Genomic DNA, 14877 nt, shown 5'->3' with positions numbered 1-14877 from the left:
TGATGACTGAATCTAAAAGAGCTTTGAAAATTATGACTCTTGACATATGAAAAAGGAGAAGGAGAAAAGAAAAAAGAAAGGGAGGATGTGGAGAAAGGAGAGAGTAGAATCATGTCAGAGATGCTTAGACTGCAGTGACATGGAAAAAGAGAACCAAGCAGCAAAAGGAAAACAGAAAGGAAACCAGTGTCATTGAAAAGACCAGGAAATAAACAAAAGGAAGACAAGAAAGAAGTATGGTTCTTCATTGTCCGGTCAGTATTCACAATATTTAACTATAGCTTTATTATGACCTGGGACAGTATTATCCTCAGAAATTTGGGAATCTCTTCTATGAATGATCATTCATTCTCTCAAGGTAGTCATGAACTTGTGAGAGGCCTAAAGCACATACAGTGATTCTAGGATGCCATTAATAATAAGACCAAACTATTCTCTACCATCATATATTTTCTGGGAACCTGATCTGAACTTGTGTGTAATGCCAAGTACTAAAATTACCACACTGAGGCACGATCATAACCTGGGGAATGCTATACTCTTTTAATGCACACATACTCAAATTCAAACAAATACACTTCCTTACTACACAATTAGTAGATTCCCAATCTTCCTACAATGCAAGGACCAGAGAATTCTACACTTTTCTTATTCAGATCTCAATCGGTGGAATCCTCTGGAACATGAGGGAATTTCCAGTAGGCTAGAGGCAGCATATCTCCATTCATGGGATGCTCTCTGAGGCTCCAATAAGTCCCCTTTCCCTCCTGGTTCAGCCCCTACTATGATTTTCACTTTTCCTTCATGGGAGCCTTTTCCTTGCTAGCAATCCAGTCTTGCAAAAACTATTTTGAATGTCTGGTCAATTTTGCTCTGAGATGTCTTTAAAGGTCCGTGCAGAGGAAAACAGTGTTCACTTTGCAACCTTCTTGGGATTTTTATTTAGCTAGAGCCTCTTCATCCCAGGATTTAAAGCATGATGAAAACTTTAGCTCATGAATCAAAACAACTCTCCAGAGCTAAAAGCTAGCTGTATTTGCATAACAATTTAGCACATCCAAACTGCAGGGCAAGGTCGGGTGAAATAAATTGCCAAGGTCATGCTTCTCTTGAAGTGGTATTACATTCACAATTGCTGAGCCCCCAGTGCTTGCTCCGCCCCATGGATCTCTCTCTCCCACCCTCCTCCTAAATGATACTGTGGGATAAAATAAAATTAATCTACTGTATGTGTGCAAACCACAGGCCTGCCCTTAACTCTTTCCTTTCCTTCCAGTTCCAGATTATTTAGATCATGGAAGAAAAAGATTAGATCATGACCTATTGACCTCACCATATTATCATACAAATGAAATAACTTTAGGAGAAACAGTGATCTGGGGACTCTTGGTCTAAACTGGGAACTGCTGTTGACTTTATTTGAAATTCTAAAAGTATTTTGAATCTCTTTCATTTATTGAACAAATAATTGCTTTGAACTCACTTTGTTTTAATTCTGAGAACCTAAAAACATAAAGGATCCTTAAAAAACGCAAAGGCTCACATACCAGAGAGAAGGCAGCTGGGGAGATTAAATGTGTAAATAATTCTTGTTCTAATACCCTTAGCTAGAAAAACCTTTAAAGCGACACATCGAGAAGCTCGTTAAAGTCACAGCCTTTTTGAACCTATTTCAGTGAACCACTGAATTTCAGATCCCTCGGGCACGACTCCGAATTCAGAATTCTCTGCGGCTCAGAGTCTTTTCCCTCTGAGGTCTCAGGGAATTTTGCAAACTACGGCTCCCGGCCTTCGAGGGGAGAGGACTTTCCTGGGGCACTGGATGTGCCACTCGGGAATCTCACCAACAGTGGGCGTTTAGCGCAGCCAAGCGACAGGCTGGCGCCAGGGCGCAGCAACAGGGAGGCGCCGGCTGAGGCGGGGAGAACTTTGGCGCTCCGAGCAGAACCACCCTTTGCTGGCCAGTCGTGTTGCTCCTCCGAGGAAGCAAGTGGCGGTGGTTACTGGGCAGAGAAATAACGAAAGAAAGGAAGAGAGGAAGTAGCGAGGGAAGAAAAAAATGAAGCCAGCGCTGGGGGAGCCTGCAAGAGTGTGGCCGACAGCGGAGAAAGGCGGATTTGGCTTCTTTTCCGCACCCCGGGCGTGAACGCCCTCTCCAACGCGACCCCAGGAAATAAGTGGGTCTCTCCTGGGCGGAAAAGGAAAAGAATCCAAGTGAGAGCGTTGCTCCTCTGTCACCCCTGCCCCCTTGGAACTCCGGCTGCTTCTCAGCCCAGCCGCCTCGCGGGGCCAGACGCAGTGCCCGAGGCGTCCTGCAGATGGGGCGGGCAGGGAACAGGCGCCCCAGCCGCGGGTGACAGGCGTCCGCCCGCCCGCCTGCCCCGCTCAGCGCAGTGACCGGGCGGGCAGAGGATGCCAGGCGGAGGGACCCTGGAGCGGGATCTTAGACTGCCGAGGGCGCGCTAGGCTTCAACTTGGATGGCCCGGAGACCGCTCCAGCTCCTGGGACCGCTTCACCGAATCGAGTGAAGCTGCGCGCGGGACCTGGAGGCGGAGACCTTAGGCAGCAGCTGCAGAGGGGCGAGCTGGGCGCAGGAGGGGGCGCGCTTTCTCCCTGCGGGTCTCAGTAATGAGGAGACTGAGTTTGTGGTGGCTGCTGAGCAGGGTCTGTCTGCTGCTGCCACCGCCCTGCGCACTGGTGCTAGCCGGGGTGCCCGGCTCCTCCTCGCACCCGCAGCCCTGCCAGATCCTCAAGCGCATCGGGCACGCGGTGAGAGTGGGCGCGGTACACTTGCAGCCCTGGACCACGGCCCCCCGCGCGACCAGCCGCGCTCCAGACGGCAGCCGGGCAGGCGCCCAGAGGGATGAGCCAGAGCCAGGGACTTGGCGGCCCCCGGCGCCCTCGCCGGGCGCACGCTGGTTGGGGAGCACCCTGCATGGCCGGGGGCCGCCTGGCGCCCAGAAGCCCGGGGAGGGAACCGGGGCAGAGACCTTGTGGCCACGGGACGCCCTCCTATTCGCAGTGGACAACCTGAACCGCGTGGAAGGGCTGCTGCCCTACAACCTGTCTTTGGAAGTAGTGATGGCCATCGAGGCAGGCCTGGGCGATCTGCCGCTTTTGCCCTTCTCCTCCCCTAGCTCGCCGTGGAGCAGTGACCCTTTCTCCTTTCTGCAAAGTGTGTGCCACACCGTGGTGGTGCAAGGGGTATCGGCGCTGCTTGCCTTCCCCCAGGGCCTGGGCGAGATGATGGAGCTCGACTTAGTCAGCTCAGTCCTGCACATTCCAGTGATCAGCATCGTGCGCCACGAGTTTCCGCGGGAGAGTCAGGTGAGAGGAGTCTGGCGCGTGGAGTGGAGATGGGCGCAGCTGGGGACAGGGGTTGTAGCGTGGGCACGGAAGAAAAGGGCCCGGTGACGTTCGGAGGGACTTGGTGTTTTATAACTTTGATATTAAGGATGAGACCATATGCATAGGTGATAGGTAGAAGGACCTCAGTAGAAGTAGAATAAAACACTTTAAGAGTAGATGAAAATAAAATGCGAGGTGGGGGTCGCAGATGGACGGAAGTGGGGAGAATACGCGGGCGGAAAAAAAAAAAAAAAAATCTTCACGTTTTGACCTGCTGGGAAAAAATCTTCTAGATGCCCGACAGAAGTAGAAGTCGAGATTCAGGACCATGGAGAGCGGTCAAGGTTCTGAAGACAAGAGCAGGGACTGGGGGTGGGGTGTTCCTGTCTCTCTGCTAGAGTCGTACACTCCCGTGAGGAACTCTGAGAGCATGTGGCGGAAAAAGCAGCATCTGCTCTCTTTGACTTCAGAAGGTGTGCCTGAGCCTTAGGCGCTGGTGTAAGGAAGGAGACACGTCCCTCTGAATTCCTTTGAGTAAACAGAAAATCTGCAACCAGCACAGAAGAAGCAATAGGTAAAGAAGAGTGGTTAATTAGTTTTGGATACTGGAAAGCATTAAAAATACATAATAGTGTAAAAATGGATGGGTAGATTCATTTGAGGATTGTTTCTTTGTGCCTACTTTCCTTCTATGTGACATGGACTTGGAGGCTGGTATGCAATTGCTGTGTTGAGCTCATTCCTGCTCCCATTATCTAAGAATAAAGGAAAGTGAATCTAATGATATAGTTTTTTATCTGTTAAAAAAACTAAATGTAGTTTTAGTAAAAGAAGATATTTATGAACTTAACTGTTGACAAGTAATAATGAGGAGATAAATATTTAAGGACAGGATAGGGTCCTTATAGCAAAAGGAGTTTTCTGCATTTTATACATTACTTTTATCATAATAACCAGCTGTATTAAGCCTTGCACAAAGTATTTATGAAGCAAATAGGTAACTGGCATTGGCCCCATTTTGAGGATTGAAAAACTAAGGAAAGTTCTGGAGCTTGATCAACATAGGTCAGTGTACTAGTAAAAGAGTCCAGACCTTGGAGGATTTCTAACTCTACATCATTTTCACTCTATTCCTTTAGCTCAAAAATATATATATTTCTAATCTGTCTTCTTCCACTTTTGATATATATATGCAGAGAAAAGAATTAAAATGAATAAGGGCAATATACAAGTCAAAAGTTTGGTAGATTCTATACATAAAATATCAAGGGAGTACTAAAGATTCCTTTTTCTAGAAAAATAAATCTTACATTCTTAATCTTAGGAAGGGTGAATATAAACTACTTTAAGCAGTTGCCCAGAAGATGCCTATTTAATGCTGAACTATAGAGATTTGATCTGCAGAGTGCAGGCTAATTAACTTTTATCTAAAATATTTCTGTCACCTGAATCTGAATGACTGTAGGCAGCAGATGGGAAGGCATGGAAAACACAGGTGCACAATACTGCCAATGGCCAAAGTGTTATAAACATGAAATTGCATCCATAGGGTGCATCATTATTAATATCCATGCAGAATCAGATCTAACAAAATGCAGGAGTCAGCATCACTAGCTTCTCATCATTGCTTCTTTATTACCTAATACTTCATAAGTTGCCAATAGTGGTCACAGTCTCCAGACTCCTTTCCATTTGCAGATTGTTTGGCAAGAGTCTTAAATAACAAGACTTTTCCCCCAAAAAATTAGTGTTTCTTAGTTAGAAGGGAAATTGTGTTCCATAATGGATGTGTGCATATTACAACAAGGAGATCAGGAAAACCATGAAGCAGAATCTAGAATCAGTAAATTTCAAAGCTTTAAGATGACTGGGAGAATAAAGTCTACCAGAGACAAACTGACAATAAAATAAATACTCTGCCACGCACATTTACTTCTGCATTTCAATTCAGAAACATTTTAAATCACTGTTGTCACTGTTACTTTTGTGGTACACATCTTGAAATGGAAAGATTATTATATTAATTCAGATCTAATTTGTCCAGTGAGGACACTTTCTTTCATCTCCTTTGGTATTTTACATTCAAACATATCTAACTTGTTTTACTTTTAGTATATCATTTAAATGGCATTCTACAATATTCAATATTAAGAATGTCTTGCTCAACGCCAAGTCACTGTAACATGTAATTTTAGGATATGACCATAATCTGCTTTCAACAAAAATAGTAACTGATCTTTCCCTTGCTTCTCCTTTCACTAATACACTGATGTGATTTAAAAAGAAAACTTTCTAAATATAAAAGGATGTCAAAGTCATTCCACACAGTAAATAAAATTGACGATTTAGTCACTGTCCTCAAAGTCTACTGCCCTGTGACTTAACTTGTTGATTGTGTCAATGCCTGAATAAAGGATTCTAGAAGAAAGTGGACTTATTCACACAACCAAGTAAAATAAAATTATGTCTCTCATTCAAACAAATAAAAATTGCTTTTAGAGCAGGAACAACAACAGCTGTTTTCTCTCACTTTCTTTTGGGCTGATGATTTCTTTCATATGAAGGTTTCAATTAATAAGTAATCGTGTTGGTAACATCCTGCCACAACCCTTGAATGGAAGGAGATACCACCAAGATGATCAAACCCCTAAGAAAAGCATAATAGTTTCATTTAAATATACTATTTATTCAAAACATAAACATATAGGATCATCAGTTTGGAGGGTACCAACTTCCTTCAGGCAGGGAAATTCATTAAAAGTAAGCTAGTTAACTATTCACTTTTTGAAAACGTATGTATATTGTCACTACATTGTAAAAGCTTGATACAACATTACACATAGGATGGAGTCAAAGCACGTTTCCATCAAAAAAATTCTGACTTCACTACCACACTCAAACCCCCACTTGAGGCTAACTCACTTTATTAAAATAATTACTTCTTAGTTCTAAATTCTATTCCTATGACCTTCAAATAATGATGTTGTATATGCACCTAGTTCCATTTAAAGTTACATTAAGTTCCTACAGTTATACTTTCTTTCTCTTCCTTTTCCATACTACTTTTTCTTCTAGAGGTTTTAGAGGGTTTGTGTAGTTTCTTCAAGTTAAATCCTTAGAATTTACCTGCTGAGGTAGTGACAAATACACATTTTTTCTAAAATACATATCTCATGTTAATTCCATTTCAGTTCCATTAGGCAAAGTTAATGAAGTAATATAAGTGGCTTGGATCCAAACCAATGCAATTCAAAAGTGACTGCACTCCTATTTTCAACTCTTGTTGAATGTCCCTACCACAATTTTGCCTGTTTCATTAGTCATATGTACTAACAAATTAATATATGATTTTTTTGCAGTGGAAATATACGTTTTTTAGATGGTCCATTTTCTCTGACAACACAGGGCTGAGTACTGAAGCCTGTTTACCAGAATTTGGCTAACACAACACTACTTTTGCATAGTACAGGAACAGAATAATGGTATCACTACATAACCTGGGTGCCTCATGAGGGGATCAGGAAAGGACATTTATTTTTTAAATATGTGTTCTCAACTGTGTTAGTTTTCCTTGACTTGCTCTGTGCAAAGCACAGCTTTCTCTTCTCTGGGGGAAATGTGTTCTTCTACAATTTATGATGAATGGCTGATAATAGCACCTAATTGTTGCTCACTTGAAGATAAACGATTTCAAATTAAATGTCAAGTGATGCAAAACTTTTCCTAGTAGTGATCTTTTTACAGATTCTTCTTGAAGAACAGAGACATGGGATTAATTTGGAAGTCTTTTTTAATTTGGTAATTTATTTACAATATTTATTTATTTTTCTAGCTACATAGAGCAGAAGAGACTAGCAGACACCATGTATTGGGCAATTAGTCTGTCTCTCCCACTTTTCTTTGTGCTTACCACAGGAGCGTCATTTAATCTATGAAGAATATATTTGCTTTTGATCTTACTTTACCATCATATCTTAGAATTAATTTATGATTGAATCAGCTGAGCTATCTGAGGACCAATTTTAGTGTCTAATTCCTTAGTATTTTATCTTCTGGTATTGCAGAAGGCACAATGGATTTTGTAGCATTAGATTTTATTTCATGAATATCTTCAGTCAAATTCAAACCACATTAGTTAAAAGAACAAAATGTAATAGAAAGTATATGAAATCGCAATCGAAAGATTACCAGTCTGCCTCTGCATCTTACTAGCCGTGTAATCTTGGGCAAGTGACTCTATCTCTGAGCATCTCTGCTTACCAGTCAAAAGAAGGTACTTCACCGTGTTGACAGAGTTGTTTTGTGAATCAAATGAGAAAGTGGAAGTACTCTGGAAAAATTTATAGTGTTGACCAAATAATGAGTGGGGAGTTGCTGGTCATGATCTGATAAGAATCAATTAAGTCCTAATTCTATACTAATTCTCTATTAACGATTACTAATCAAAATGGGATGTGATTTACACAAAACATGTCTCCATCCCCCACCTTCTTCCTTACCTTCCCCCTCATTTTTTTCTCTTAAAAAAAAGTAAGTGGGTTTAGCCACCAAAAAACAAACAAACAAAAAAAAAAAACCCTAGGTTCTTAAGTAGGTTGCACACTTGCCTAGGAAAAGAAGACATGTCATAGTACTGCTTCTGTACTGATGGCAACTGTTTACCTATGACACATCCAACACAGCTTCTATAGCCTTAGGTTCTGCCATAGGAAATTCAATAAGATGCCCAAGGTTTTTGAGAAATGTTGGTCCTTCACATTGGCCTTAAATTTTCCTATAGGCAAACTCATCATTCATAAGACTATGGCCACACAGAGTCTACCCCATCCCTACCCCCTTTTCACAAACTCTACCGCTAAGCACACATTGACTTATTCAAAAAAATTTTTTTTTTTTACAGAAAGTATTCCTTGATAAAGAAAGTAGTGTGTTGCTTCATACTGTCACAAGCTCCTTATCTCATCATGAACAGATAACAATTTGCAAAACAGCTACTTTGAGTACCATTGCCATAGACAACTTTGCGGGGCTCATAGCAAGGTATTGCTCACTTTTGTGGCACTGATAAATGTAGAGATGAGAAATCTCCTTGTCTTTTCTCCTGCCTGCTCTAGCTGCTGCCATGTGCACAGAGAGTAAAGGAACTAGACAGCCCCAGAAATGTGATGCCAAATCTATAAAACTAGATGAGAAAAAAGAACATCTCTTAGCACCTGCCACATTGTTTTATGAGTGAATGCGTGAATGGCAAACTAATAGAAATCTTTAAGCCATTCAGTTGTCTTTCTCTGAGATTTTCTTTATGGGATTGTGGGAGAAAAAAGAGCCATTGGGGAAAAGGTGAGCTAAGAGTGAGCCAACTCTCTCTCCCTCCCTCCCCCTTCCCTCAACCTGACCTCAGCCAGATTCTCAGATCTTTTTCTTAACTGTGTAAGATTCATGCACTTTTAGGGGACACTCTCCCCTGTGTTTGAACTTTGGCATTGAGGGAGCAGGTTGGTCCCTGATCTGGGATGGTATTACCTCAGCAGGAGAAAACCCTGACACTGAAAGGCTGGTATCTGATAGCCAGGGCTGGTTTAGTGATTGAGATGAGCCTGCAAGTGTTCAAGTGGTAAAGAATTAGTCAGGATGACTCCTTTTTTAGTTCTTCTGAATTATGTTTCATCATTATTCATTTGAAGCATGGAATTAGAAAAAATTTTAATCATATATATTTTTGTAGCATTTATGTTTTTCAAGGCTTCCTCCTGGCAGCCCTGTAAGGTAGATGTCAATGTATAGACAAAGTATAGGGAAGTAGAAAGAGCTATGCATTGTAGGAAGTGACCAGTCATCAAGAAGAAAAAAGACTAATGGTTCCTTCTGAATTTAGTGTATTTGTCAGCCTACAAACAAAGAACAGACTGGATCCATGACTGCCTTTAGAATAGCCCAGAGGAAAGGATAAAATAAAGATATATCTATTTCTGGGCTTGATTGCTAAAAGCATACTGTACACTAAATGTTAAAACAATGGGAATTTAATTAATGGAATCATGATATATCTTTATAATGGAATACTGTGTATTCATTCAAAATAAGGATATATTTATTGACACAACGAGGTAAAAAGTATTTACAAAAATATATGTAAAGTGTGACTTCATTTTGGTAAAATATGAAGTCTGGAACTTTATAAAAATGTTACTAGTGATTATAACTAGATGGTAGAAGTCCAAATTTTTCCTTATTCATGCTTTTGTATTCCTAAAAATAATTATCTATTACCTATACAATCAAAAAATAATAAGAGAAAAAAAGATAATATGTATACCATAGATTTCTACTCAGCCACAAAAAAGCAATATTGATCTAACACCACTTGTATTACCTGGATAGAGCTGGAACCCATTCAACTAAGTGAAGTATCACAAGAATGGAAAAACAAGCACCACATGCGCTCACCATCAAATTGGTATTAACTGATCAACACTTAAGTGCACATATAGTACTAACATTCATTGGGTGTCAGGCAGATGGGAGGGGGGAGAAAGGGATGGGCATATGCACACCTAATGGGTGCGGTGTGCACCGCCAGGGGGATAGACATGCTTAAAGCTCTGACTCCGGTGGGGCAAAGGCAATATACATAACCTAAACATTTTTACCCCTGTAATATGCTGAAATAAAAAAATTAAAAGAAAGAAAAGTATATATTTCAAGAAAAATAAATTGTTGACTATATTTAAATTTATCAAAGTCCTTTCTCATCCATTTTATCATTTTATCCTCACCTACTTTGTGACATTAGCAGGACAAATATTATTACCTTCATAACGTAAATTAGAAAAAATGGGGTGCTAAAATATAGATGAAGGAAAGATAAGATAGGAATTAAGAGACTATATTTTTGAGAAGCTCAGAGCTGTGTTATAATCTGAGCTGTACAATTTTCTAGACATCCTACCTTGGGAAATAAGCTTGATGTCTCCATGTTTCAATTTCTTGAATCACAAAATTTGAATATCTCCTACGTTTATGGTCAGGACTACATCATATATGCAATATACTGAACACAGTATCTAGAGCACAGCAAGTTCTGATGATGATGATTGTTCTTTTAGCACAAAGTATTGATATGGCAAAATTAATATAAAAATAATCAGGATATGAATGCATGTATTTTAGTTTGTTTTCCAGGAAACTTCTACATGCATTTTCAATATATGTATAATATTCATGCTTAAGACATCCAGTTCCAGCAAGCAAGCCAGAGAAAAAGGAAGAAATATGCTATTTTTAATTTTTTTCTTTTGAGAAAGGGCTCTTGCTGTGTTGCCCAAGCTGGCCAACTTTTGAGCTCAAGGCATCCTCCCTCCTCAGCCTTCCAAGCAGCTAGGACCACTACCCAGCTAAAATATGCTGTTTTGAAACCACACTTACAGTTCTGGTTCACTGAAGTGCACCTGAAAGTTAAGTGTATGTAAAGTTTGTCCACGATGAAGTGAACTTTGAAGTCTGGTTTTAGAAAGTCACTTCTTTATATGGGTTCAGGATGGTTGAATTTTTACAGCACTTACGTTAGAGGTTAAGAATGGCATTGTGGTCTATTAGACAATATTAATAAAGAACTCACAAATTTTTCCTCATCTACTACCTTAACTTCTCATAGGAGGTTCTGAGAAACTAAACTCAAAAAATGATAGAATGGAAATGATGTTTTCACTTTATTAATAAATGCATTAATGCCCTGTTTCATAGCGCTTTTTTTTTTTTTTTTTGAGACAGAGTCTCACTCTGTTGCCCGGGCTAGAGTGAGTGCCGTGGCGTCAGTCTAGCTCACAGCAACCTCAAACTCCTGGGCTTAAGCGGTCCTCCTGTCTCAGCCTCCCGAGTAGCTGGGACTACAGGCATGTGCCACCATGCCCGGCTAATTTTTTTGTATATATATATTTTAGTTGTCCATATAATTTCTTTCTATTTTTTTTAGTAGAGACGGGGTCTCGCTCTTGCTCAGGCTGGTCTCGAACTCCTGACCTCGAGCGATCCACCCGCCTCGGCCTCCCAGAGTGCTAGGATTACAGGCGTGAGCCACCGCGCCCGGCCTATAGCTCTTTATAAAAAGATTGGGGCCGGGTGCGGTGGCTCACGCCTGTAATCCTAGCACTCTGGGAGGCCGAGGTGGGCGGATCGTTTGAGCTCAGGAGTTCGAGACCAGCCTGAGCAAGAGTGAGACCCCGTCTCTACTAAAAATAGAAAGAAATTATATAGACAGCTAAAAATATATATAGAAAAAATTAGCCGAACATGGTGGCTGAGACAGGAGGATCCCTTGAGCTCAGGAGTTTGAGGTTGCTGTGAGCTAGGCTGACGCCACAGTACTCACTCTAGCCTGGGCAACAGAGTGAGACTCTTTCTCAAAAAAAAAGATTGGGTTGGAACATACATCTTGGGCCTCAAGTTTCTGTGGCATTTCCTAGTTCTAAATTTTGACATCTACCACCTTCCGTCTGGGCAAATAAAAGAAAGAAGTGGCAGAAGAGATAGAGGACAAGAGTCTGAGGTACAGAAATCATCTTTTTTTGCTGTGGTAGGCTGAATATTGGCCCCCCAAAGCTTTCCACGCCTGAATCCTCAGAACATATGAATATGTTATCTTCTATGGCAAAAGGGATTGAAGATGTGATTATGTTTAGTGTATTGAGATGGGGAGGGTACCCTGGATTATCCAGGTGGGCACAATGTAATCACAAGTGTCCTTATGAGAATAATGCAGGAGTCAGAGTCAGAAGAGAAGGTAATGTGATGATGTGATGAAGGAAGCAGAGATTGGAGTGATGCACTCTGAAGATGGAGGAAGGGCCCATAAACCAAGGAATACAGTGTCTAGAAACTGAAAAGGCCAGGAAATGGATTCTCCCCTCAGAGGCTCCAGAAAGAATGCAGCCCTGCCAACACCTTGACTTCAGCCCAGTGAAACTGATCCAGACTATGACCTCCAGTCATAAGTAACAAGAGAAGAAATTTGTGTTGTTTTAAACGACTAAGTTGTTGGTAATTGGTTACCGCAACAATAGGAAACTAATGCACTTGCCCATACAGACTTATGCGAGAAGAAGATGGAAAAGAGATAGAAGGTGATTTGGCCCTCTTTATCCTGGCAAACTTGCACACAACTCTGAGGGACTTTTTAAAATGAATATTGCTTTTCTGATTATAAAAGTAAAACACATGCACTGCTATCCATGCATGTCCACAGATAACCCTGAATAACATTTTGATGTATTTTATTCTCTCAAGGCTAATGGTTTAAAATTTTAGCAACAGTAATAGTACAATTAAGGAAATCCCTATTGCCACTCTAATGAGACACTGGCATCAAAGAACAAGAGAAATAAAGTCTTTTATTTTTATTATTGTCTTTTTTTTTATTTTAGAATATTGTAAGGGTACAAATGCTTTGGGTACATAAATTGCCTTTGCACAGCCCAAACCAGAGCTACAAGAGTGCCCATCCCCCAGATAGCGAGCACCACACCCATTAGGTGTAAATTTACCCATCCCCTCCTGCCCCCTCCACACCCGATGAATGTTACTTCCATATGTGTACGTAAGTGTCGATCAGTTAGTACTGATTTACTGGTGAGTACATGTGGTGTTAGTTAGAAAAGTCTTATTTTAAAAAAAAAATTCTGAACACTCAAATTTGACATGGCTTTTGAAACCTGATCATTCTGGTATTTCTGTATCAAAGGTGAGATTTTCTTTTGTGTTTGCAGTCTATATTTTCATCACTCTGCAAGTGGCTAAATCTGTACAGTTCCAAACAATAGCTCAGCCTGTATCTTTCAGTAACATTCTTAGGAATGACTTAGAAATGAGACACCACTACTCTCCTCTCAAAGGTGATCATTAACTAAATTTACTGAACATTAGTAGTACAGTACTAAGCACATGTATGGCTGCACAACCTGCATGCAATCTATTGGTGTTTTTTGTATTGAAGGCCTCAACTAGAAGCCAAACAAAATTGGGTTAATATTCTCCAGATTAAAAAAAAAAAGTTTTTATTTTTAGAAGCAAAGTTAAATGCTCAGCATGTCTTTATCTAACAGAATCACAATCTGACTCTGTTGTGAAATGCTATTTGTTCAGTTCCAAACAGAGATTCTTAAATGAAGATTCCATTAAACAATTTGCTTCTATATATTGTGAATGTAATAGGAGCAGGTATACGTACAGATTCACACACAGAGAGATATCGTCTTGGTGCTATAAGAGGAGTTAATTTGAGTCTTATCACACATTGTGTTATACCCATAAAGAAATACTTGAATATGTGCCTGAAAATGAATGATAAATCCATATTTGAGTTAATCCAGTGTGCCTTCACCTGGTCACAGGCACAGAGAGCCATCTAGTGGTCCCCCAAATATAGCTTTAAGATGAAGCCTCCTAAGAATTCAACCTCACAACACAGGAAGGGATTCAAAGCAGCTATTAGTTCCTTCCTGGTCTTTTGCCTGTGGGAAATCTAGGTTAATCCATCAAAGAAAAGACCTTCTTCTGCCTTCTACTAAGAAGATTCAACAACCTCTGCTGTACTGACAACATATCTATAGTTATAAACCATAATGTAAGATATCTGCAAGTGTGTGTCCAGAGGGGTTGGGAGAAAAATGTGAAAGACTCTTACCAACTTTAGAAATGTAGAATAGTTAATTTCTTAGTAGCCGTATTTACCGTATTTACTAGCACTTTTATTCGTAATGTACTGTGAAAAGATGCAGCTGTTTTATTGTGTTAAGCACATCATTTATTCCTTTATTACTAATTACAAAAAATGTATGTTCCTTGGCAATAATTCTGAAAGTTAATAAAATGCCAAAGAATAAAATTAAAAACACCCATAAATACTCAACCCAAAGATCTACACATATGTGTGCATTATAAAATTGAATCATGCTATTTGATGAATTTTCTTTTTAACTTATCCATACAATATAGACATCTTCCCGTATCATTAATATTTTTCTCCATTATTTTTAAGATAGTTTGCCTTTGAATGGGTTGTTTCATGATTTGTTTACCTAGCTCCAGTTGTTTAAAATCACGGTTTTTATTCCATTAAAAAAATAAATAACACTGCTACTAATGGGACTTTACCAGGCTCATCTTCCTTAACTCGTCCCTAACATTCTACAGTCGCTTATGCTGTAATAATAATTCACAGAAATGAAGTGGGGTACACCACCCTTAAGAGAATGTATCAGATTCCCCAGGTTTTGTGAATATAGTTCAAAAAAGCATTCCATGCCTCACTGACATGCCAAGACTCTGACATGCCTCCCCTGTAGCCAGAGAAATATATTAAATAGGTCAATAATTATCAGCAAATCTACAGAACCTGGTCCTCAAGGCCTTCCACAAATATACGCAACTGACTCTTGCCAACTTATGACATTCTGTTGAGATATAGGTACACAGAAAGCACAAAATTTCTAGAAGTTGAAATTTTTTTAATCAATAAATGTAAATCAATAAAT

General features: G+C 40.2%; 1 protein-coding gene across 1 annotated transcript in view; it reads left to right on the top strand.

Moving 5' to 3' along the window:
* The first annotated feature begins 2629 nt into the window (after positions 1-2629).
* Positions 2630-14877, top strand: part of GRIN3A (glutamate ionotropic receptor NMDA type subunit 3A) — a 153678-nt gene continuing 141430 nt past the window's right edge. Inside the window, exon 1 of the mRNA XM_069476643.1 lies at positions 2630-3328. Within this exon, the coding sequence (XP_069332744.1) occupies positions 2630-3328 (699 nt within the window). The remainder of the gene's footprint in view (positions 3329-14877) is intronic.

This window comes from Eulemur rufifrons, chromosome 7 (genome assembly GCF_041146395.1).
Source record: "Eulemur rufifrons isolate Redbay chromosome 7, OSU_ERuf_1, whole genome shotgun sequence".
Classification (NCBI taxonomy): Eukaryota; Metazoa; Chordata; class Mammalia; order Primates; family Lemuridae; genus Eulemur; species Eulemur rufifrons.
Note: the sequence above shows the minus strand (reverse complement) of the source record. Positions and strands in the feature narration are given on the sequence as shown.